Source organism: Telmatherina bonti, assembly GCF_933228915.1.
Source record: "Telmatherina bonti genome assembly, chromosome: 10".
Taxonomy (NCBI): domain Eukaryota; kingdom Metazoa; phylum Chordata; class Actinopteri; order Atheriniformes; family Telmatherinidae; genus Telmatherina; species Telmatherina bonti.
The window spans coordinates 22686582-22713870 of NC_136628.1; the positions used below are offsets into that span (position 1 = coordinate 22686582).

General features: G+C 43.6%; 1 protein-coding gene across 1 annotated transcript; it reads left to right on the forward strand.

Annotated features, from left to right (window-relative positions):
• LOC306761279 (complement factor B-like) lies at positions 1-25558 on the forward strand (the record flags this gene model as incomplete). The annotated part of the gene is made up of 18 exons (XM_079247404.1): positions 1-58; positions 1694-1894; positions 1984-2169; positions 11582-11758; positions 12336-12422; positions 13082-13221; positions 20191-20335; positions 20494-20604; positions 20882-20980; positions 21134-21307; positions 22057-22166; positions 22431-22563; positions 22868-23006; positions 23143-23219; positions 24777-24877; positions 24986-25115; positions 25202-25251; positions 25382-25558. 18 exons carry the CDS (start codon positions 1-3, stop codon positions 25556-25558), a joined length of 2295 nt encoding a protein of 764 aa, XP_079103530.1.
• Positions 25559-27289: the final 1731 nt, after the last annotated feature.

Below are 27289 nucleotides of genomic sequence, written 5' to 3' on the forward strand. Positions count from 1 at the left end.
ATGGGAGCATCTGTCCGCTGGAATTGGTTTGCTGCACTCCTATGTCTTCTCTGTATGGGTGAAGTACTTTTACCTATGTTCAAACATGTTGTTTTTTCTGTCATGTATCTTCCCATGTCTATCCTTGGAAAACATGTGGATGTTTAAATATTACTTGCTCAGATTGTTAATAGAACTTCTTAAATAATTTGCAAGGGTGTTTTTCTTCTACATTCAAATGAATTATTTTCTAAATTTGATATAACCAACAACATACTGTAAAATGCAATATTGAGTAAAGCAGAGGAAAAAGGAAGGACTGTAGAACTTTTGCAGAGTTGCTCTTTGACGCACGCACAAATCCATTGTGCATCCTACCTGCCATGAGCTTGCTCCAGAAAACCAAAGACAGTCCTGTGGACTTAACTTAAAGTTACAAAAAGTTTGCATCTGTAGATAATGTATGCAAATAATTTTAGAGATTATATCTAAATTAAGTTTTGCATTTCTGCATAAAGAATCTGCTCCCTAAAATCTTAAGACATATCTACTCCCCTTTAAGAAAGTAGGAGCCAAGGACAGGAAGACATCACCTCTATTATTGGACAATTCAATTAGTCACTGTCCAATCAGATAGAGGAAAAAAGACTGGGACAAAATCTGTCCCAGTTTTGAGCTGTGTATGTGTGCTGTTTGCAAAAGAACTTCTTGTTTTTCCACACATGCAAATCCTTTCTGCACATTTAAAAAACTTGATTTTTTTTTTTGGCAACTGCTCCAGAAATGCACACACGTGAGTATTACTGTGCCATCAAATAATACTGGAGCATTAAATTTTAAGGTTTGATATTTATGGAGTGTGTCTTAAAACAAATTTTTTAGAAGATGCTTTACTATGGTGAGATAAGAAAAATTTGCCACTGTACAGCCCAAAAGCTGAATTAAAACACAAATAAGTGTATAAAAAAAAAAAAGAGGGGCAAAAATCTTGAAAGAGGAACAGGAGTCACTTGATGGGCTTATTGTAAATTACATACAAATATAACAAACACCAAGGGAAAAAGACTGGAACAAACTTACCATTCATTCATTCATTCATTTTCTAAACCGCTTAATCCACTGTAGGGTCGCAGGATAAACTTACCAACAATAAATAAATTTAGATAAATAATTATCAAATAATCTGAAAACAAATGGATAAATACATAAACTATCAACACGAAATGGTGACAGATTAGTTCAAATTATAAACTGATGGAGTAATAATCACTTTCAAGGAAATCCAAAAGGTAAAACCCATTTATAAAAGATTCAATCTAAATAAATGCTGACGGTGTTTCCGCTTTAATACCCTGTTTGGAGTCATCTAGTCTTTTGTACGGGACTCAAAGCATTGCATTTCTAAAATAAACGAAAATTTGGTTGCAACAAAGTAGACACTGGTGGAAGTTCCTAATTTGATAAGTTTATCATCATGCATTCATTTATTTGGGTATTTTGTTATTTAAAAACATTTCTAATTATTAGATATCAAGTAAAATAGTAAGAAATGTTTCTGAGCTAAAAGAGAAAAATGGCCAAAATATTTTTTTCTTCAGTACGTTAAATATTTCTTAAGAATTTTTCAAGGGGCATTAAAGCTTATTGAACATATTCTGTGAATTCTCACTTGAGTTTGACGTAAACACAAGATAAGATGGTCATCTCCTTTCAGTGTGTGAGGTTCAGTGTGATTGCACTGAGGAAGATTTGCACATCCAGGGCGGACATTACACACTGAGCAAAAAGCTGGAAAAAGGCAGTCAGTTGGTCTACCACTGTGCTGAAAATTATTATCCATACCCTTATCTGCGTCATCTATGCCAGTCTGATGGCAAATGGGAACCCACACCAAGACGACATCAGAAATGCATGCGTAAGTGCTCAATTATATAACTATTATGTTTTGTTACTTTCCTCAGGCTGCCTGCTCTACATAAGTCAGATCCATTTGTTTTGTTACAGTTGTTGAATGCCCAGACCCCAATGTGCTGCAGAATGGAATTGTTTCCCCTTCTCTACACAAGTACTTTGTCACTAATGAAACCACATATGAGTGTCACTCTGGATACACCTTGAGAGGCTCATCCAGTCGTACTTGCTTACCAAATGGAAAATGGAGTGGCTCCACTCCCATCTGCAGCCGTGACGGTAAGTTCTTACAAACAAAAACGCTGTTTTGGTTTTCTCTCAGTTAGCTGTTTTATGTTTAAGGTGCATGTAGTTTAATTCAATTCCACAGGTTGCTTTGGGAATTGTAGTATTTCGTAAATGAATGAAAATGAAAATAAAATGAAAATGAAAAATACTTTATTAATCCCCAAAGGGAAATTCAATATTGTAGTATATAATTAATTTGAGGAGGTCTTGGGGTTTGGACATGCCCAATTTCCATTACTACTTCTCAGTCAACAGGTTACAGTATATCTCAAAATGGTACAAGTCTCGCCCATTAGATGAGCCATGGTTAGATCTTGAAGAAGCATTCTGTGAAAATCTAGAAATCAAAATTTTGCCTTTTCTTAACCAAGTTATCAAACACCATAATAGTTTTAAAAGCATCAATATTAGTTACTCTCTGACAGCCTGGTGGGAATTCCTTAAAACAATGAAGTCACCACTCTTCCCATGTAAATATACACCCATCTGGAACAATCCTGATATCCTACAAAATAAAAAAAAAATGCTGAACTTCTCTCAATGGAGCAACCAAGGAATAAAGCACTTGGAGGATATAATTGTAAACAAAACATTTAGATCATTTGACATTTTCACTTCACAATATGGAATCAGTAGCAACAAATTTCTAGAATATCAACAACTTAGATCTATAATAAGCAAAAAGTACAACCTGAATCTCATAAACTCGCAACTTCCTATCAGTGTAGCAAAGTTCTTTAATCTCAGCAATCTCAAACTAATTTAAAAAATTTACACATTAATGTGTGAAGTGGATGAAACACTCTCTCTCCCAACCTTAAAATGGGAATCTGATTTATCCATTAACCTTAGTCAAACCTTCTGGTCACAAATATGCTTAAACACCTTTACAATGATTAAACACCCAAACGTACAACTTATACAATATAAAATTCTTCACAGAACACATTACACAGGAAAAAGAATGTTCCAGATGGGTCTTGCATCATCTAACCTGTGTTCACAGTGCACAGATAACAGAACAGATGACTACATGCATGCTGTATGGTCCTGTTCTCCAGTGTAAAACTTCTGGCTTGAGGTGTGCAGAGATTTACCAACATGGCTTAAATGTACAATCCCAGCTTCTGCCTCTCTCTGCATACTTGGTCACTTGGGTGATATTAACATGGAAATTAACACTGCACGTATTGTCCTAACTACCTTGTGTATAGCAAAGAAAACTATTCTAATGAATTGGAAGACAAAAAAGAATTTCAGCATTATTCAGTTTAGAAACCTCTTTTCAGACCACATCAGTAATGAGATGATGTCTGCCTCCTCAAAAGATCAGTTGGACGAGTTTTGTTTTCTCTGGTCCCCTGTAATCAGCTTCATCACTTAGTGTGGGGGGGAGAATGTGACTTTGTTGCACTCCGAGGTTGGGAGATGGTGGGGGATCTCTGATGTCTGTGGGTTTGTGGTAGCCTCCTGGGTGGGGATCTTGGCTGCCTTGCTGCTAGGGTGGCTGCGTCTCCTGTCCTGGGGGGGCTTGGGTGGGTTCGCGGTTGGAGTTGCCTCGCGGCAGCGGGGTGAGGTCTCTGGCGGGCGGGGGGGGGGGATTGGCGGGCCTTGGCTTCGTGGCGAGTTGCCGTGCCGCTGCAGGGTGGACTGGGTGGGGGTCCAGGGCTCCGGTGCCCGGGGCTGTCCCCTGTCTCCCGTGGGGGGAGGGTTGGCCTGCACCAGGAGGGCTGGGCTGGCCTGGACTTGCTGCTGTTATGGTGGATAGGCCCGTGCCCTGGTGCTTGGTTGTGGCCCTGGGACCAAGGGAGTGGGTGGTCTCAGCATGGTGGTGCATGTGGATGGGTGTTCAGGGATGAGTGAATGGGGGAGGGTAGGGGTGCATGAGTGTGTGTGTGTGTGTTTGGGGGGGGGGGGGGGGGGTGTAGGAATGTGTGTACGGCAGGGGTCACCAACTCCGGTCCTGAAGGGCTACCATCCTGCAGGTTTTATTGTTTTCCAGGTACAACACACCTGACCCAAACCAATGGCTCATTAACAGGCAGGTGCAGAAGATGACAACAAGTTCTTGAAGAATCTTTTGTGGGGTGGGGGGGGGGTGGGTAAGGGGGGGTAGGGGGGGGGGGGTGTATAGGGAATTGTGAGGGTATATTAGTTTGGGGTGGGGTAGGAGTATGTGTATGGGGGAGTGTGGTGGAGCATGAGTGTGTGGAGGAGTGAGTTGGTGCATGTTTGGTGGGGGGTATCGGGGAGTGTGTGGACATATGGGGGATGGATGTGTGTGTGGGAGGGAGTGCTTGTGTGGTTGGGGTGGTGGGTGTATATAAGCGGGTGGAGGGGAAGTGGTTAGGAGGGGTTAGGATGGGTGAGGGTGTCGCGGAGGCATGTCTCAGGGGAGATGCAGTGGAGGGAGGAGAGGGTCAGGGATCTGGGCTTGGGGGTATTTTTGAGTGACGGGGTGTGGATGGGTGGGTGACGGGGTGTGGATGGGTGGGATGTGGACATCTGGGGGATGATTTTGGAGGGTGGGGTTGTGTGGGTTGGGATGTGGATGTATGTGCCTGTGAGTGTGTGTGTATTGGTGTGTGAGTGTGTGTCATGGCGATGGTGGAAATGTATGGATGTGCTGGTGTGTGGGCGAGGAGAGACTGCGGCATGTCCTCGGGTGGTGGCGTCCCTGCGGGTGTTGGGGGGGGCCTTTGGTCTGGGGTCTCTGTCCGTCCCCTGTTCCCCTTCCCTGCCTTCCCGCCCCCTTTGCGTGTTGTTGGTTGGTGCCTTCTGGGGGCTCCCTGGTTTGGGCTGCTGGGGGCTCTGGTTGTTAGGGCGGCTGTCTTGGCTGGGAGAGGACGCTGCTGGCCCTGAGGGGGTGCACTGGGGGTGGTGGGCGGTGGTCATGGCGGCCTTTGTCGGGGCCTGCCTGCCCTCTGTCCCCATGGGGCATCGCACTCGGGGCATGTTGGGAAGGAGAGAGGAGGGTGACTGTGAGCGAACGGGTGAAGTTGTGTGTTTTTGTGGGTGGGGGGAGGGAGGTGGAAGGGGAGAAATAATGGGGAATAAATTCAGTTAATGGGCAATGGGACGCAGATGAAGATGGTTGGGGTATGGGAAGGGGCACGTTAGGGGGGACACAATGAGATAGATGCGTGTATGATGTAGTGTGCTTGTGTATAAGGAATATGAAGCCGGGTGGAAGGGGGGTTAGGGGGTATGTATGTGTGTAGAGTGGAGTATGTGATGGGGTGTGTGTGTGGGTGTATAGAGGTGGAGCAAGGTGAAGGGATGGGGTCGGAGTATGGGCATGTATAGGGGGACAGTGTATAAGGGGAACTGGGGTGGGTTGAGTGTAAAGCAGAAGTGTGTGTGGAGGGGGCGCGTGATGAGTGTGAGGGTGTGTCGAGGGGAGCGTGTGAGGTGGGATGTTATGGGGTGTGAGTGTGAATGGGGTGGGGGGCAGAGGAGCGGGGGAGTGCGAGATGGGGTGTCAGTAAGCAACAAGATAGATAGTGCGTGTGTGTAAGAAGGGAATGTGTGCACACATGTATGTGTGTGTGTGTGTGTGTGTGTGTGTGTGTGAGTGTGTGTGTGAGAGTGCATGTGAGTGTGTTGGAGGGGTGAAAGGGCCTTGGTGCCCGGGGAGCACGGCAGGGCACCATGACTCCAGTGTGTATAGGTGTATGGATGTGTGTATATATAAGTGGGTGTGTATGTGTGCTTATATACATGTAAATGTATGTAGGTTGTTCTCTTTTTCAATCTTTTTTTTCCTTTCTCTCTCTCTTTTTCTCTCTACAAGGTGTTTTCTGTTTTCTCGTCTTTTCGATTCTCTTTCTGTCTCTCTTCTGTCCTCTCCGGTCCGGTCCAGCAGTACAAACTTTGTAATACAAACAATTATGCAAAATAAATAGAAAAATAAAATTAAAATCCAGAATATCAAGGGGAGCATTATATCTATGATGCTTCCCTTGGCAAAGTAAATTTGCCCAGCAGAATAGAGCATCCAGAAAATCCATTTTGCCTGCTTAAATGCTGGACAAGACAAAAGAAAAAAAAAAAAAAGGAATGATCTTCTGTATCTTTCAGTCTTAGATCGGACCTGAAGAAGCCTGTCACTGAACATTTCTGCAGATGACAGGACTCAGTTGTACTGGAAGTCTGAGGTGAAGAGGAATGGTGAGAGTACAGTTCCTTGTGGTGCACCAATGCTGCTGACCTCCATCTCAGACACACAACCTTTCAGTCTCACAAACTGTGGTCTGTTTGTGAGGTAGTCATAGATCCAGGTGGTTGTGGAGGTATCCATCCATCCATCTTCTGCCGCTTATCCGGGGTCGGGTCGCAGGGGCAGCAGCCTAAGCAGGGAAGCCCAGACTTCCCTCTCCCCAGCCACATTTGCCAACTCTGCGGGGGGGATCCCGAGGCGTTCCCAGGCCAGCCGAGAGATGTAATCCCTCCAGCGTGTCCTGGGTCTTCCCCGGGGTCTCCTCCCCGAGGGACGTGCCTGGAACACCTCACCAGGGAGGCGTCCAGGAGGCATCCTGACCAGATGCCCGAGCCACCTCAACTGGTTCCTCTCGATGCGAAGGAGCAGCGGCTCTACTCTGAGCCCCTCCCGGATGACTGAGCTCCTCATCCTATCTCTAAGGGAGAGCCCGGCCACCCTGCGGAGGAAACTCATTTCAGCCGCCTGTATACGAGATCTCGTTCTTTCGGTCACGACCCACAGCTCATGACCATAGGTGAGGGTAGGAACGTAGATCGACTGATAAATCGAGAGCTTCGCCTTCTGGCTCAGCTCCTTCTTCACCACGACAGACCGGCGCAGAGCCCGCATTACTGCAGACGCCGCACCGATCCGTCTGTCGATCTCACGCTCCATCCTTCCCTCACTCGTGAACAAGACCCCGAGATATTTAAACTCCTCCACTTGAGGCAGGACCTGACTCCCGACCCGGAGAGGGCAATCCACCCTATTCCAGCTGAGGACCATGGTCTCAGATTTTGAGGTGCTGATTCTCATCCCAGCCGCTTCACACTCGGCCGCGAATCGCTCAAGCGAGAGCTGGAGATCACGACCAGATGAAGCCAACAGGACCACGTCATCCGTAAAAAGCAGGGACCCAATCCTGAGGCCACCAAGTCGGATCCCCTCAACCCCTCGGCTGCGCCTAGAAATTCTGTCCATATAAGTTATGAACAGAATCGGTGATAAAGGGCAGCCTTGGCGGAGTCCAACCCTCACCGGAAACGAATCCGACTTACTACCGGCAATGCGGACCAAGCTCTGACACCTGTCGTACAGGGACCGGACAGCTCATACAAGGGGGTCCGGTACCCCATACTCCCGGAGTACCCCCCACAGGAGCCCCCGGGGGACATGGTCGAATGCCTTCTCCAGGTCCACAAAGCACATGTAGACTGGTTGGGCAAACTCCCATGCCCCCTCCAGGACCCCAGAGAGGGTATAGAGCTGGTCCACTGTTCCACGACCAGGACGAAAACCACACTGCTCCTCCTCAATCCGGGATTCGACTATCCGGCGGACCCTCCTCTCCAGGACCCCTGAATAGACCTTACCAGGGAGGCTGAGGAGTGTGATTCCCCTGTAATTGGAACACACCCTCCGGTCCCCCTTCTTAAAAAGGGGGACCACCACCCCAGTCTGCCCCCGATGTCCACGCGATGCTGCAGAGGCGTGTCAGCCAGGACAGCCCCATAGCATCCAGAGCCTTAAGGAACTCCGGGCGGATCTCATCCACCCCCGGGGCCTTGCCGCCAAGGAGCTTTTTGACCACCTCAGCGACTTCAGCCCCAGAGATAGGAGAGTCCACCCCTGAGTCCACCAGCTCTGCTCCCTCATGGGAAGACGTGTTGGTAGGATTGAGGAGGTCTTCGAAGTATTCCCTCCACCGACCCACAACGTCCCGAGTTGAGGTCAGCAGCACCCCATCTCCACTGTACACAGTGTTGATGGAGCACTGCTTCCCCCCCCCGAGCCGCCGGATGGTGGACCAGAATCTCCTCAAAGCCGTCCGGAAGTCTTTCTCCATGGTCTCGCCGAACTCCTCCCATGCCCGAGTTTTTGCCTCGGCAACGGCCGAAGCCGCATGCCGCTTAGCCCGCCGGTACCCATCAGCTGCCTCCAGAGTCCCACAGGCCAAGAAGGCCCGATAGGACTCCTTCTTCAGCTTGACGGCATCCCTCACTGCTGGTGTCCACCAACGAGTCCTGGGATTACCGCCACGACAGGCACCAACGACCTTGCAGCCACAGCTCCGGCTGGCCGCCTCAGCAATAGAGGCACGGAACACAGCCCATTCGGACTCAATGTCCCCCGCCTCACCCGGGACATGTTCGAAGCTCTGCTGAAGGTGGGAGTTGAAGCTCGCTCTGACAGGGGACTCAGCCAGACGTTCCCAGCAGACCCTCACAACACGTTTGGGCCTGCCAGCTCTGACCGGCTTCCTCCCCCACCATCTGAGCCAACTCACCACCAAGTGGTGATCAGTTGACAGCTCCGCCCCCCTCTTCACCCGAGTGTCCAAGGCATGTGGCCGCAGGTCCGACGATACGACTACAAAGTCGATCATTGAACTGCGGCCCAGGGAATCCTGATGCCAGGTGTACATATGGACACTCTTATGCTGGAACATGGTGTTCATTATAGACAATCCATGACGAGCAATAACAAAACACCATTTGGGTTCAGAGGGGGGGGACCATGCCTCCCAATCACTCTCCTCCAGGTCTCACTGTCATTGCCCACGTGAGCATTGAAGTCCCCCAGCAGAACAATGGAGTCCCCAGAAGGAGCACCCTCCAGCACTCCCTCCAAGGACCCCAGAAAGGGTGGGTACTCTGAACTGCTGTTCGGTGCATAAGCACAGACAACAGTCAGGACCCGTCCCCCCACCCGGAGGCGGAGGGAAACTACCCTTTCATCCACCGGGGTAAACCCCAACGTGCAGGCACCAAGCTGGGGGCTGATGAGAATGCCCACACCTGCTCGGCGCCTCTCACCATGAGCAACTCCAGAGTGGAAGAAGGTCCAGCCCCTCTCGAGGGTACTGGTTCCAGAGCCCAAGCCATGCGTCGAGGTGAGTCCAACTATATCTAGTCGGAACCGCTCAACCTCGCGCACAAGCTCAGGCTCCTTCCCCACCAGAGAGGTGACGTTCCACGTCCCTAGAGCCAGCTTCTGCAGCCGGGGATCGGACCGCCAGGGTCCCCGCCCCTTGCTGCCGCCCAGCTCACATTGCACCCGACCCCCACGGCTCCTCCCGCAGATGGTGAGCCCACGGGAGGCGGGGCCCATGTAACCCTTTCGGGCTGAGCCCGACCGGGCCCCATGGGCGAAGGCCCGGCCACCAGACGCTCGCTCTCGTACCCCGCCTCCAGGCCTGGCTCCAGAGGGGGGTCCCGGTAACCCGCGTCCGGGCAAGGGAACATTCATGCCCAGGTTGGTCGTCATCATAGGGGTCTATGAGCCGTGCTTGGTCTGGTCCCTCCCCTAGACACCTGTTTGCCATGGGTGACCCTACCAGGGGCATAAAGCCCCCGACAACATAGCTGCTAGGATCTTCGGGACGCACAAACCCCTCCACCACGATAAGGTGACGGCTCTCCCTGAGCCGTCACCTTATCGTGGAGGTATCCACCTGGAATTTATGGAGCTTCTCACATAACAAAGCAGCTGAATGGTATTAAAAGCACTTGAGAAATGAACATGAAGCTCAGAATGCTGCCTGAATGGTCCAGATGAGAATGTGCTTTCTGAAGCAGGTATATGATGGCATCTTCAACCCCAAGTCCATTACGATATGGAAACTGTAATGGGTCCTGAAAGGTGTTTACTTGCTTGTTGAGGTTATTGGGGAAGCACCTCACTGAGGTTATTGTTGTTTGTTATTGGGGAAGCACCTCACTGTTCTTGTTGGGACGATGCTGTCCACACAGAAGTTTATGTAATCTATCACACACTCTGTCATGGTGTTGATGTTGTCTCCATGAGGTTCACAGAGGACGTTCCAGTCTGTAGCCTCAAAGCCTCCTCTAAGAGCATCTTCAGCTTCAGCAGACCAGATTTGGATAGTCTTTGTGATGACTGGTTGCTGCTGAACGATGGGCTTGTAGGTGGAGGTGAGAAGAACCAGATTATGGTCAGATCTTCCTAATGGAGGCAGGGCAGAACAACTGTATCCATTATTCATATTTGCATAAAATAAGTCAAACATCTTATTTTCTCTGGTGGAGCAGCTGACAAGCTGTTGGAAAGTTGGTAGAGTTGCAGAGAGGGAGACGTTGTTGAAGTCTCGCCATGAATTGCCATTAATGAGTTTGGATGCTGTGTTTGTAGCCGAGCAACGACGGAGCTGATGACGTCACGGGCTGTGTCTGGTGTGGTACCAGGTATTATATAAACTGCTACCAGAATAACACCGGTAAACTCTCTGGGTAAATAATATGGACGGAAGCTCACAGCTAACATTTCAATGTCCCTTGTCCATATCTTCTCCTTGACAGTAACATGTCCAGGATAACGCCAACACTGGTTAACCAGCACTGCAATTCCACCACCCTTTAGCTTTCCGCTGTGTTGTCTACTGCGGTCTGCACGGACCGTTTTGAAGCCCGGTACAGACACATTACAGTCAGGGATGTGGTCATGCAGCCATGTCTCGGTGAAGCACATAATACTGCACTCTCTGTATTCTTTCTGAGACCTTGTTAGCATCTCAAGCTCGTCTGTTTTGTTAGCTAGTGATCTCGCATTACCCATTAGGACGGTTGGGAGAAATGGTTTAAATCTCCATCGCTTTCTCCTCTGTCTCACTTCCGCTCTGCAACCTCTTCTCTTTCTTTTCAACTCCATCGGGATTTGATATGTTGTTTCGCTGATGATCCTGATTTGGGAGAGTTTAATCAGTTGATCCCGATTGTAAACAAGTCTTTCGTTGCCATGGAGACTCATCATAACAAGTCTTGAAAAAGCCAAAAATATGCAGAAAAATCTTCCTTGAAGCACACCCTCCGAATCGGCATGAAATCCTCATAAAAAAATACCTAATTTGAGGTAATATCTATGTGAGAAGAGTTTGTACTTTTAAAAAAATCAAGATAGCAAGTCAGAGCTACTAAAATTTGCTGCCAACAAATGGCACAATCTAGAATGGAATAAACACACGTCATATTATTAGCTAAAGTACTATGACACACTGTTAAACATTAGTTTACATCATATCTGCTTATAAATACGTTGCTTGTTTAGTTGAATAGTCTAGTTTACAGGTCATTATTTTATCTGAAACTCACCACTCCCGTCTTTTAGCTTTCAAGTTTTTGAACAATTTGACCCCATTTGAAGCACTTGAGTTGTTTGTCTTGTTTTTTATCTGTTATACCACAGTTGGAGATACCTGTGCTGATCCTGGAATTCCAGCAGGCTCCTCAAGAACAGGGAACACATTTGGAATTAAAGATAAAGTGAAATATACTTGCAATACCAACTTGTTTTTGGTGGGATCCAGTGAGCGAGTGTGTCAGGAGAATGGCCAGTGGACTGGCAATGAGCCTGCATGTTTCTGTAAGACTGAAACCTACACACAATGTGTATAATTTTCCAGGAGTCTAATTTGCCTTCTTTGTAACTCATAAAGGTTTACAGCTGGAAGTCAGTTAATGCCAGTAACTTCATCCACTGCCTGTGAGATAAAAGACCAAGAGAAGAACAGAATTCAGTCATTAAGCAACTTTTTAGATGACTTATTAGACCAGTGACATGACTTGTGTAGCAGATGTAGTGTTACTGGTCTAATTTGTCAACTTTACTGTTTGATGGATAGCTTTTTTCTCTCTACAACAAAAATAAACACATTTTTAAATTCTCCAAAATGCTTCTGATCAGTTCTGATGTGTCTTATGGACATATGGTGTTTTGACTGTTTTATGCTGGCAATATTTGCGCCTTTTAAAACTGCACGTGGGAAGTTCTTTAGCGTACACATAAACTATACTGCATCCTGCATTATTAACAGACATGAGAAGTAGCTGATCTTTTACCAGCTGCCCATGTAAAAAGATTGGTAACTCTTTGGAGTAATGGCAGCATACTTTTTTCTTGAGACCTTAGTTTTGAGAATGTCTCTTTTTCTTATTCGTAGACAAACACACTTATGATACCGCACGTGAGGTTTCAGAGGAATTCGGCACTGCAATCAAACGCATCCTCACCATTCTGCAGCCTACTGGTATGTTTTCTTGTCTAATCCGATAAACAAAATCATTTATAGTATTGTTTACACAGTATTATAAAGGTGCAATAGGTCATGAGGTGTGCCACAACATGCTGAGCTGAATAGTAATAATATTCAGAATCAGAAAGACTTTTATGAGGTGCTGACTAATAAAAAATAATCATAAAAACACTGAATAATAATATAAAAGTAGAAATACAGCTATTTTACAACTATTTGAAACTATATAATGGTAGTAAATGTGACTGGTTATGTGACTGTTAATATCACAGTATGACAAGAAGCTTTTTGTCAAAGTCTCCAGAGATTGCTATGAAAAAGTTAGGATGCTTTTTATGTGTGGTGCATTCTGGGTTTTTGTTTTCTGTTTGTTTCTTTGCTTTTTTGGAATGATGGGGTCCTCTGCAGATTATAATTTTCCATCTCGCAATTCCGAGATTACTCTTTCATTTCGGGCAAAAGTTTCTCAGAATTTCAAGTTCCAAGGACAACTGGATCACACGATAAACCTTGGAACACACATTTATCTATCTATCTATCTATCTATCTATCTATCTATCCATCCATCCATCCATCCATCTACTGTCTCTTCTACATATTTGCAAAGTATAAAATATAATGTGAATGGTGCATATATATTTGTTTTTACTTAGATGACATACAAAGAGAAAGATTAATCAGGATTTCAAAAAATGGGACCCTCAATATATACATCGCTGTGGACATTTCTCAGAGCATCGACAAAGAATACTTCCAAAGAGCAAGAGAAACTATCGTAACACTTATTGAAAAGGTGAGACACAAAATGTTAGAAAATGATACCGATGCACTGTTGGGTAATTTAAGTTACTTGCAGTTTTTGTTTGGATGTACTGTGTTTGATATATATATTAAGAAAATTTAATCTTTTTGGTGAGATACAGTCTTACTACCATTTGGCTGTAAAAAACCGCTTGGTGTTGTTACATAGCTGCAATTACAATGTGGAGCATGTCGAATGTAAAGTAAAAAGAAGGGAAGAAGAGCTGAGAAAACGGTGCATGTGCAAGGCTCAGCTAAATAGTTGTTGGCACAGTGATATATCTGTTCTGTTTTGCTGATTAAGGATCCATACAGGGGGAAATCAGGGATGGGTAATGTCACTAATTAGCTCCGCACAAATTTGATTAAATTCTCAGCCTAATTAGATTAGATATTGAATAATTTACAGATATTTATGTATGAATTTTCTTGAATAGTACATACTTAAATATAACAATGAGCCTGTTTACATGATCACCAAAGCAGATATGGAAGTAATCAGATGACTTTGATAATCTGATCTGATGCATCTACATACACTTTTGAAATACAATATTGAAAAGATTGCTGTCTACATTAACCAGTTCATTACTGGATTAAATCTGGAGTTTATATATGTGTGTGGTGACATCACTTTCATTTGGTATTTGCTGCAAACAGCAGAGCCTATAGTCTAACGTGAGAGGTAATAAGCTGTTAAATAGTGTACAAGTAAATGTAACACAATGGTTAATGAAAAAAAAAATCTGAATTTAGCATTGTTTTGATTAGAAAAGGTGATTTTAGGCAAACAAGTGAATTGTCATTGTGATTTAAGCACAATCCACCAAAACCTATTTATCTTCTTTATTTCTGAAGTTTCAACATTTACATTTTTTAGAAATTATTATCATTGGGTGTCCAGGAACAAACTAATTTAGAGCGCTATTTAAAAAAATCAAAATTTGACAGGATTTCAGTAAGAGCGTCTGGTTTTGTGTAATGAGTTACCCTGAGGATCCGTAATACAGCCACACACAGGGAGTTCTGGACAAATGACCAGTTTATTGGTGAAGGGGTATGAACAGAAGATCAGTCCGGGGGAATGGTCTGCAGAAGAAACCAGGCAACAGCTGGGAGGTAGACAGGATGGCAAAATACTCGTCCAGGCAACGACAAGGCTCAGAGATCCAAAGACAGGCAGGGTCGGTAACCAGAAGATCCGAAAAGTTGCGGTGTCCGTCAAGGGCAAGGCAAGGAGGGTAATCCAGGGGCATAAAGCAGAAGGTCAGCAACTGAGGATCAATCCGTAGACCGCTGGAAACAAAACTAGACATAGGTCTGATTATTATCTGGCAGAGAAGGAGGGTTTGGAGGGAGCTTAAGTAGGCAGTGAGAGAAAAGGAAACCAGGTGAACTGAATGAGGTAGCAGAGGCAATTAGGAAGCCAGCAGGTGGACCGAGTTACCAATGATGAGTGCCAGGAAATCAGGATGGCAAAAAACATGACAGTACCCCCCCCTCAAGGTCCGGCACCAGACGGACCACCAGGCATGTCAGGATGGTGGAGATGAAAATCCCGAACAAGGGACCCATCCAAAATAAAACGAGCAGGAACCCAAGAGCGCTCCTCCAGCCCATAGCCCTCCCAGTCAACCAGGTACTGCAACCCACGGCCCCGCCGCCGGGAGCGGAGTAGACGACGAACAGTGTAGGCAGGCCCCCCCATCAATGAACCGGGCGGGAGGAGGGGGCCCGGAGGGGGGTGCAAACTGGGAAGAGAACACAGGTTTGATACGGGAGACATGGAAAGTGGGGCAAACCCACAGGGTCCTAGGCAGTCGAAGACGTACAGCCATGGGGTTAACCACCCTGGTTATAGGGAAAGGGCCAATGAAGCGAGGGGCCAACTTGCGATTCTCAACCCGAAGGGGAAGGTCCTTGGTTGACAACCACACCTCCTGCCCCACTTGATACTCCGGTGCAGCAATCCGCCGACGATTAGCAGCCCGTGAATACACTGCAGACGTCTTCAACAGGGCACAACGAGCCCTCCGCCATACACGCTGACATCTCAGTGCTGCTGAGTGAGCCGAGGGGACTGTGATGGCAATCTCCTGTAAATCAAAGACTGGCGGCTGGTATCCATAAACAGTGTAGAACGGAGAGAGCCCTGTGGAGCTGGAGGGGAGCGAGTTAAGGGAATATTCCACCCAAGGAATGTTCTGTGACCACATGGAGGGATCCCGTTCACACAACATACGTAGCTTAGTCTCCACCTCCTGGTTGACCCGCTCTGTCTGTCCATCTGTCTGTGGATGATACCCCGAGGAGAGGCTCACTTGGATCCCAAGAAGGTTACAAAACTCCTTCCAAAATCGAGACACAAATTGGGGACCTCTGTCAGAGACGATGTCATCCGGAAGTCCATGTAAACGAAATACCTCCCTGGCAAGGATCTCCCCTAATTCCTTAGAAGACGGCAACTTGGCAAGAGGAATCAAATGAGTCATTTTGGAGAAACGGTCAACTATGGTAAGTAGTACTGAATGATTCTTGGAATTGGGCAGACCTGTGATGAAATCCATTGACAAATGAGACCAAGGACGACGTGGAATTGGGAGTGGACGCAGAAAACCAGCTGGCGGTTGATAAGACTTAGCTTGGGAACAGACACGGCAAGCAGCGATAAATTCCTTGATGTCCTGGACCAAGGTCTCCCACCAGAAGCGACTCTGTACCACTGACAGAGTCTTGGTCACACCTGGGTGACAAAATAAACGAGAACAATGACAAAATGACAGTACCTCTGGGACAAGGTGCACTGGAACAAAGAGGCGACCCTGGGGACAGTTCTCAGGAATCTGGTGTTGTTGTTGGGCCTCCCTTATCTCTCTCTCCAAACCAAGTCTGACGACCCCCAGCCGGACAGAATGGGGAAGGATGTAGTCATGCTGACCATCGGACTGTCCCTCCTCCGGAACCTCGTGAAGCCTTGAGAGAGAATCCGGCTTGGTGTTCTTAGTTCCTGGTCTGTAGGATAGGGAGAAGTTAAATCTGCTGAAGAACAGGGACCATCTAGCCTGTCTGGGATTGAGTCTCTTAGCAGATCGTAGGTACTCAAGGTTCTTATGATCTGTCCACACAATGAATGGGTGCTTAGCCCCCTCCAGCCAGTGCCTCCACTCCTCGAGTGCCAGTTTAACCGCCAGGAGCTCGCGATCTCCCACATCATAATTCCTCTCGGTTGTGGAGAGACCTCTTGAAAAGAAGGCACATGGATGAGTCTTGCCATCAGAAAACCTTTGACTTAGAATAGCACCCACTCCTGAGTCAGAGGCATCCACTTCAACAATAAACTGCCGATCAGAATCCGGTGCATGGAGGACAGGTGCTGAGGTGAACAAGTCCTGTAGGTGAGAGAAGGCACGGTCCGCCGCTGTGTTCCAAATATACCTATTCTTAGATGAAGTAAGAGCATGCAAAGGTGAGGCGATGGAACTGTAATTTCTTATGAACCTGCGATAGAAATTGGCAAAGCCGAGGAATCTCTGAAGTTGCTTGCGAGACTGGGGAACCGGCCATTCCTTCACCGCTGAAACTTTGCTGAGATCCATGGACATTCTGTTGGGCGAGATGACATAGCCCAGAAACGATATAGAACTTCGGTGGAACTCACACTTCTCTGCTTTTACAAAAAGGTTATTCTGTAAAAGACGGAGAAGGACAGTGTGGACATGGCTCTGGTGCGTGGGGAGGTCTTTGGAAAAAATCAAAATGTCATCAAGATAAACAAAAACATATAGTCCAACCATATCTCTGAGAACATCATTAATTAGGGACTGAAAAACTGCAGGGGCATTGGTTAGGCCAAAAGGCATGACAAGGTACTCGTAGTGCCCTGTGGGTGTATTGAATGCAGTCTTCCACTCATCTCCCTCTTTGATGCGGATGAGGTGATAGGCATTCCTGAGATCCAGCTTGGTGAAGATGGTGGCACCCTGAATGAGATCAAAAGCAGTGTTCATAAGGGGAAGAGGATAACGGTTCTTTATAGTTATGTCATTTAGTCCTCTGTAGTCAATGCATGGTCTTAGAGTTCCATCCTTCTTTCCTACAAAAAAAAACCCTGCAGCAGCAGGAGAAGAGGGGCGTATTATTCCAGTCTTAAGTGCCCCTTCAATGTACTCCTTCATGGCATGAGTCTCAGGTTCTGACAAGGAGTATAAACGGCCCTTGGGAGGGAAGGTACCGGGTAAAAGATCAATGGAGCAGTCATAGGGACAATGTGGAGGAAGAGAAGTTGCCAAGTGCTTGTTGAATACCTGCTTGAGATCGTGATACTCAGGAGGAACCTTAGAAAGATCTGGGTAGGTCTCTTGACAAACTGGTTCAGTGGAGAGTGAATTAGCCGTTAGAAGACATGTGGAATAACAAGAGGATGACCAGCTCAGGACCTCACTTGTCCTCCAATCAATGTGCGGATTGTGGTGAAGCAGCCATGAAGCACCAAGAATAATGGGTAGCTCAGGGGAATGGATGACAAGGAAGGATACCATCTCCTGGTGATTTCCTCCTACAATGAACTTGAGAGGCGCAGTCTCTTCCGTGATCTGGTGCAGCACATGACCATCAAGTGCAAATACTTTTTGCTTTTTAGAGGTGGGTAGTAATGGAATGTTAAGGGATCTTGCCAAGCCTGCATCAATGAATTCCGTATCAGCCCCAGAATCGATACATGCCATAACCTGCTCAGGAAGACCATTTATGAGGAGTTGTGCCTGTAACGAGACTAAAGAGGATTTCGCCAACCTCTGACTCAGTAGGAACCTCGTATCTCCTACTGAGCCTGGTCTTTTAATGGACACCGGTGAACCAGGTGACCGCTCTCTCCGCAATAGAAGCACAATCCCTCCTTTGAACGTCGTGCCCTCTCTTGTGGTGTCAAGCGGGTCCGTCCAATCTGCATGGGAACCACAGGGTCCCCTACTGGAGCTGGAAATACAGGAGATTGTGCCAGGGGATTACATTGTGACACGGGCCTTGATGCAGTGCGAAGGCTGTTAGTGGTTCGGCTCCTCTCCACTCTGCGTTCGTGAAGCCTCTGATCGATCCTGGAGGAGAGCATCTCCAGCTGGTTCAGACATCTCGGAGCTTCCCGGGTAGCCAGTTCGTCCTTAATCTCCTCATGAAGTCCTTGATAGAAAGCGTCACATAATGCCTCATCATTCCAGCGGCTTTCTGCTGAGTATGAAAATCTATTATATAGTCAGTAACCCGCCTCTTGCCTTGCTTTAGAGCTAACAGACCCCAGGCAGCTTCTCTCTCAGGTGGGACTGGGTCAAAGACTCTGATGAGCTCCCTTGTGAAGTCCTTGTAATCATAGCAGATGAGCGAGTCTCTCTGCCATTCGGCCGTTCCCCACAGCTTGGCTTTCCCTGAAAAAAGTGAAATCATATAGGCAATCCTAGCCCGTTCTGACGGGAAGGAAGAGGGCTGCAATTCAAAGTGGATCTCACACTGGGTTATGAAGGGCCGACAATGACTCCGCTCACCTGAAAATACCTCTGGAGGAGTCAGACGTGGTTCATGGCAAGGTGAGACTTGGCAAAGAGACGATGATCCAGTAGCTTGGACAGAGGCACCTTCCAGTGGAGCTGTAACTGAGGAGAGGTTAGAGAGCATAGTCATCATGTCCTGCATGCTTGATTCCAATTTGGTGATGGACTTCTCAACACACGAGCGCCAATCCTGTGTGGACGATGGATCCATGTTGGCCAGATAATACTGTAATGAGTTACCCTGAGGATCCGTAATACAGCCACACACAGGGAGTTCTGGACAAATGACCAGTTTATTGGTGAAGGGGTATGAACAAAAGATCAGTCCGGGGGAATGGTCTGCAGAAGAAACCAGGCAACAGCTGGGAGGTAGACAGGATGGCAAAATACTCGTCCAGGCAACGACAAGGCTCAGAGATCCAAAGACAGGCAGGGTCGGTAACCAGAAGATCCAAAAAGTTGCGGTGTCCGTCAAGGGCAAGGCAAGGAGGGTAATCCAGGGGCATAAAGCAGAAGGTCAGCAACTGAGGATCAATCCGTAGACCGCTGGAAACAAAACTAGACATAGGTCTGATTATTATCTGGCAGAGAAGGAGGGTTTGGAGGGAGCTTAAGTAGGCAGTGAGAGAAAAGGAAACCAGGTGAACTGAATGAGAAAGCAGAGGCAATTAGGGAGCCAGCAGGTGGATCGAGTAACCAATGATGAGTGCCAGGAGATCAGGATGGCAAAAAACATGACAGTTTTGGATGGAGGCAAGAAATCAACTTTTTAGATATGTTTGCTAAGATACCGCTGAGCATCTTACAATTATAAGGTCACCTATAACCAACAGAAAAGGAAACATACTTAAAAATACTGATCTCCCAGTTTTATAAATCAATTCTGGAATAATTATATTTTAATAGATTCGAATGTTATTGTTCGATTCAATCCCAGCTCTAGTACAGTAAGTACTGCCGTTTTATACAGGAAATACAACTGCTGAGCTGTTTTACAACATAGAAGTATTTACGTAAGTTAAACTAATTTGAACATTAAATCAATCACTTGATCTCAGAAGTGAGTTTAACACAAATGTGACATATAGAGATTACAAAACTTTTTCTAATACTAATAATAAAACAACTGTCTCGGCAACCACTAAGCCTGACTAATAAATTAAATTTCTTTGAGTTTGACATACTTCTTTTGATCTTTTCTCATTGGGTTTTGTTTTTGACACTGAGACACTATACAACTAACATGTAAAACTTACTCTGTTTAGCTATCACTACCACAGTCTGTTCTATACAAAGACTATAAAGACCATACACTGAAATACAGGATTACGTTAGATTAGTAAAGTATTCCACGACTTTTCATGTGTTTACAAAGATGTGCTGAAAGATTGTAAAAGTTTTTTCCTTATTTATGTCCACAGATTTCATCATTCACTGTGATACCAAACTATGAAATTATCTTTTTCTCTTCTGACGTTTATGAAATTGTCAACATTCTTGATTTCTTGACTGGCACAGTAACACTGTCTTCCATCATTGAAAAATTACAAGGTTTTGATACAAGTGGTGAGTGAAACACACAAACAAATGGCCAATGTGTCAAACACAGAACCAGATCTGGATGTTGAGTTTAAAACGGTGTGTGTGTCTTTGTGTGTGTGTGTGTGTGTGTGTGTGTGTGTGTTTGTGTATATGTGTGAATTAAGGCAAAGACACTGGAACAGATATGAACAATGCCTTCAGGAGATTCGAAGAGCGCATGGTTCTCATAAAACAACGAGTTGGAGAAGAAGCTTTTAAGCAACATCGTCATGTCCTCATCTTTTTCACAGATGGTAATCTTCATACTCTTGTGTATTTATTGGATTTTTACTATATATATATATATATATATATATATATATATATATATATATATATATATATATATATGTATATATATATATATATATATATATATATATGTGTGTGTGTGTGTGTGTGTGTGTGTGTGTGTGTGTGTGTAGTCATTTTGTGTCATTATTATGTATTTGTATCATAAGGGGGAAAAATAGGGGTATGACCATCAAAAGGTTCTTTCAGTAATTTAACACGTATCTTCTTTTTCTGCAGGTGCTTATAACATGGGTGATACCCCAGAACCCACAGTGGCCAGAATAAAGAACCTGGTGTACATGGGCCATACTGAAGCATCTAGACAGGAATATCTTGGTCAGGCTTGAATGAGCTTCATGCTTTTTTTGTTGATTCGTTGACTTTAATCAATAAGTCTTGTCACTACCACTTTACAAATTTTTCTGTTTACAAACATGTAATTGCTTTTACTTGCACCTTTAATTTTTAACCTGTTCTTACTGATCAAAGAAACCCTGATCAAGCAGGCAAAATGTCACTCTGTTGCAGACATCTATATTTTTGCCATTGGGGTTGAAATCTTTGATGAAGACCTACAGCCCCTCACAACAGGAACTGGAGGCCGGCATTACTTCAGATTAAAACATGATACAAATTTAAAGGAAACCATTGATGAAATACTTGGTGAGTTTTCTCTAAAAAAAAAAAAAAAAAAAGAGAGGCGTAGTTTGAATTAATCTTTGTCTATATGTCTATAGTCTAACTGCAGAATGTGTATTTGTTAGTTCTCACTGTAACCTTCATCACTGACCACTGATGCAGCAGCACCAAGGAAAAATAGAGACATACAAAGTTTTTTGTTTTCTCAAGCACTTAAGAGGAAAGCAGAATCATCACTCATTATTTTACCTGACAACACTCATGTAGCACAGATGGACAGATATGATTAAGGGCAATGTAATGTAATCACAATTATTCATTCATTTTCCTTACCGCTTAAGCCAATTCAGGGTCATGGGGAAGCTGGAGCCTATCCCAACAGTCTTTGGGCAAAAGGCAGGGTATACCCTGGACAGCTCGCCAGTCCATCGCAGGGCGTAATCACAATTAATTTACGGATTTCAGGACCCTAAACACATTGTTAGGTTAGCTAAGTTACCTCAACCAAGGTAGAGTTTATTTTTTCGGCTGCATCGGTTTGCCTGTCTGCCTTTTAGAAACACAACTCAAAACATTGGGGGCAGATTTTTATTTCATTTTAAGGAAATCTTAATAATGCAATAAGGAACAATTATTCAGAAATTGGGGGGCGCGGGGGATTGTCTCTAGGTGCAGCATTGAACCTCAGCAGTATAATAAATATAACTGTAAATATGTCTGCATCTGTTAACATAAGAATCAGTTGTTTCTAATCATTTTGAGTTTTTCTTCAGATGAACGTGACATGGTTGGTCTGTGTGGACTTCACAAAGATCACGACACCTCAGGCGACAGAGAAAGCAAGAGGAAAAGATATCCATGGGTGGCATTTGTTACTATCATGGTAAATTAGTACTGTGTCATTTAGTTTAACTCTCTTATGGAATTTTTTAATCATGCTCAACTAGTAACTTCAAATGATCTCTTTACTTACCTTTTGCTTTTTGTGAATATTTTTCTCTGAATCTTTTATGACAATCCAAAAAGATGTTGGGGTAAATATAATCATTTAGATATTAAACAGTAATGTACTACAATGTGTTAAACTATATACTTACAATAATAATTTATTGGCTTGTAATACATCTATTATTATTTAAAACTTAAGGGAGAATCACCAACAAAATGCCTCGCCTCTCTGGTATCACCTAATTTTGTATTGACTGCTGCTCACTGCTTCCACTTTGGTGACCTGCCGGAGCATGTCACAGTTGAAATAGAAGACAGACCAGGCAACATAGGTAATAAATATTTGCTTTAAAGTTTGAACTTACATCTGATTGTTATTCTTACTCACATAATCTTGCTGAACATAACAATCTCTCATTTTGTCACTTAAAAAAATTGTCTATTCTAATTCCAACAATGGCTATTTTCAATACTTTGAAGTGAAAGAATTAGCAAATGATTTTTTTTCTCTATATTTTATTTTTAATGTTATTTTTGTAAAGAAATGTTGACAGTATTGTCATTGACTCCTGATGACAGCAACAGGTACAGCAATGACTCCAGACTAAATCTTTTATTCCTTTTTTTCATTTACAGTAAAAAAAGTTAAAACTTTCATGTTACACCCAGATTACAATATTAAAGCAAGAATGGATCAGGGCGTAAATGAGTTTTATGACTATGATGTGGCGCTTATCCAACTGGAAACTGCCATTGACATCTCTGCTGTCGCAAGGTAAGAATTGTGTGCAAACACTAATGTTCACAATTGTATTGTCCTTCTGCTTTTAGAATTATTTGTTTAATAAAAAAAAAAATAAAATAAGTAAAAAAAACTTCAACATTTAGTTTGAACTAAAATGTTTTTTCAGACCTATTTGCATACCTTGCACCCAAGAAACCAGTTATGCTCTGAAACTGGTCGGTGTTTCAACATGTGCACAACAAGGTGTGGTAACCACAATCATACTCAAACATAATTGTACAACATGGTCCACATGAAGACAACAACAACTTGATTTAATGTAGGAGATTTAGATAAACTGGTTAACAGACTGTTTAATATACCACAACTGGCTGTGAATAGGCTTTTAGCATAGCCATCAACTACCTAATAGAATGCCAGTGGCTACTTTTAACACAAATAAAATACATCTTTGAAGCAGTGGGTCAGTAAGGATAGATACGGATTTGTGAAAAGGGTAGGAAAAGGCAACAATACTTCTGGTTTTTGTCCCATGGTTTATCTTTGGTGGGATTTCAGTTGTCTGGTTGGTTTGAGGGTTCTTCAAAATACCAGCAAAAGAAATAGTTAAAAAGACAATAAAGCAAGCAGAATTATTTTCATCATTTTAACAATAAAATTATTGAAAAAAATAGCAGTAAGATTAAAAAAAAAAAAAAAAACAAGAAAAAAACGTATAAAACTAGTACATTTTTGTAAAATGGCCCGCGAGTCCAACTGGAACAGGGATGATGGACCAAAGCTGTGCCATTTCTGTCCTTTACTTGAGACTGGCAAGCTTGCCAAAAGTGTCCCAGTGTAAAACTTGGTATTTCTCAGGAACCGTAATCCAGGTCAATTAGCAGACTCCGGTCCTAACATACACCACCGGTGAGAAGAAAGCATAGTTCAGTTTTTTTCATGTTGAGAGGGGAAGGAAAAACTCTGCACACTTGGAGCTTAAACAAAAATAATGTATGGAATTTACTGGCTAACAAGTCATGTTTGCACTTCATGCACACACTCGCATCATGAAAGACACACAAAGAAATGCCAGTGATGCAGACTTCAAGGCAATCAATGTGGCTGTTGAAGAAGGAAACAGAGCTGCTGCACGCTTGAAGTTGTCGCTTATATCCAGGTGCGCTCTGCAGCCTGGAAATTAGAGTATTAAACCCAAATTTGCAAGTTTCACACTTTTATTTGCATCATGAATTCTTACAGCATATATGAAACATGCTAAGCACGATCAATAATACAAAATAAATCAAAATGAATAAATTTAAAAGAAAAAAAAACTTAAGTGGGAATGAGTACAGAACATGCAGACAGACATTGGAAGTGATAAAAATCCAGTACTTAGACTAGTCCAATAATAGGTGCACTGATTCAGTCAGGAAAAACAAAACAGTCACTAAGCACTCTAAATCAAACATGCTGAGTCAGATGAGAGATGGTAGGCAAGACAAAGAAAAAGCTGAAAACAATAGAATATGGAAAGTGGTATGAAGTGCATACGAACTGCATACCTGCTGTTCATAGAAAACACAACAAGATATAAATGTGCATATCAATTTAGTGACCTTGAATATGAATTGAATGAATAAAACAAGTTACTGTAGTTTTTGTTTTGCATCATATGGGTTTCTCTTGCAGAACAACTCTGTTGAAGACACAATGCGAAAAATCTGTTACTTCAACAAGACATCTCCAAGAAAATTAAGAAATCTTTATGTCTCTTACATGTATGATATATTGTTTATTTTTGTTCCTAATTTACAGAACAAGTTTTGTTGAGTAAACAACGTGAAAGACTCAATTTCCTAACTAGGATGGACCCCCTGGTACAAGAAAAAGATGTCTTTGCTAAACTTGGCGATAATGTAAGTTGCATTTTGCTGTTGTGGGGTTCAGTGACTGCAAGCTTGCTTTGTTTCATTTTTAAAATAGGTTGGTTTTATTCTTCTGGTACTTCTGATGACTCAATGCAGAGAAATACATGCATCAACAAAGCGCTGAAGGCAGAAGGCATAAATGTGAGGGATCCAACGATTGCTGTGACAAATAATTTCCTGTGTACTGGTGGTTTGATTGGTCACAGAGATCATATAGCATGTGGAGGTTTGTTCTCCCCGTCACTTGTATAGTTTCTACACTAACCTATAAGATGCAGTTTAGTAACTGAATGTGTACATTTATTTGGATAGGTGATGGTGGAGGTGCTGTGTTTAAGACCTACGAGTACCGCACAATACAGGTAAATAATTGCACAGTAACTGTCTCACAAATAAGTAAAACCAGGTGGTGAATATTTACTGAAAAGAATAATTTGAATAATATAACTATTGTATGTGTACGCTTGCTGACTTTGTAATTGTTTTTCACAGGTTGGAGTGGTCAGTTGGGGAACCCAGTTACTTTGCAGGGCCGGCGGCCTGGTAGAGTCCACTGAAGATTCAAGAGACTTCCACATCAATCTTTTCAGAGTGGTGCCTTTTCTAAAGTCTATCCTTGGAAATGATGATCAGGATGACTACACACCACTGAAATTTTTAAGCAATTAAATGCATAATACTATCATTTGCAAGGGTGACTCATTCTCCATCTAAAAACATCGCCCTATGAAATTTTTTAACTAATACTCTGATGATTAAAACCTTAACTGTCTCTCATGCACTCTTATTTCTGATATTTTCTTTCTCACCACAGACTCACACCTCACATGATTCAAAGAAGTGGCATCTATCAAAGCATTTGGCACAACACCGCTTCTAAAAAAGACACAGTTGTGACACTCACACAATTCCCAATAGTATTTATCTAATTTGTCTGATCTTTACTACAAATGTATTTAGCATGTATTTTGTTAACTAATATGAATAGTTAATAATTAGTCTTTAATGCATTTTAATATTATAACATGTTTTAGACACATTTTTCATTGGCAACTAGAGGTGGGCAGCCAAATATTGCACTTAAGTCAGAGTAGCAATACTTCCAGATGATATTACTTAAGTAGAAGTAAAAAAGAGTCATTGCAAAAATTACTCATAAAATAGTAAAAAAGCATTTTGTAAAAAGGCAACAGAAATACTGATAAACTGCTTAATATTAACATCTGATTTATATTTTAGGCACAATGTAAAAAAAACAGGCAAGTTATCAAAACTCATCCTGAGAATTTGTAATATGCGATACTGGTAGCTGAAGACAATTAATTCCTGCATAGAAAATGTGGTCTGATTGGATCATGCAGCATTTAACAAAATGCTTACAAACAAACTATCTCTATCGTTGGTTCTCAAATTTGCGATGTCACACACCACTTATTAGCCTCCCCAAGCGGCACCATTTTAACCAGCATTAGAACATAGGGGGGAAAAAAACACTTCATTTTTCACCACATATCAAACAGAAACAAGTTTTTCAAAAATCATTTATTGTTGAGTGGTGACAGCCATCATTGTAAAAGGGTTTATCACCAAAACTGACATTTCAACCTTGTTACACAGCTTGAGTGTAACCTGTTAACAGTTTTTATAACCTTAGGGGCTCTGAGACTATTTTGTCTGCTTGAATACCCTTGATATGGCCTTTTCAATGTATAAAAATAAAGTTAAAAAAGCATGCTTTACTTACCTGTTTTTTATATGGGGTTATTAGTTTATTTAAAAGACCAAATCTGTTTCTTTTATACTGGAATTTTTAAACTTGATCCTGCACGGTGGAACAGTGGTTAGCACTGTGGCCTCACAGCAAGGTGGTCACTGGTTCAATCCTTGGCTGGGGAGGGGTTTGGTCAGTGGCCTTTCTGTGTGGAGTTTGCATGTTCTCCCCGTGCATGCGTGGGTTCTCTCCAGGTACTCTGGCTTCCTCCCACCATCCAAAGACATGCATGTTAGGTTAAATGGTTACTCTAAATTGCCCCTAGGAATGAGTCTGAGCGTGAGTGGTTGTTCGTCTCTCTGTGTGGCCCTGCGATGGACTGGCGAGCTGTCCAGGGTGTACCCTGCCTGTTGCCCAAAGACAGCTGGGATAGGCTCCAGCTTCCCTGCAACCCTGAGTTGGATTAAGCAGTTCAGAAAATGTTTTAAATGGGTTTTATCTGATGTTCTTTTTTTTTTTTATTTCTAATTGTGCTTCTTATTTTCTAATGTTCTAATGTCTCCTAAAGTACTTTGAATCACTATGTCATTGAATTGTGATGTACAAATAAACTTCTCTTGCCTTGCCCTTTTTCATTATTTCAGCACAAATTTACCACAATGATCTCATTTTTTTTTTTCACTTTTACC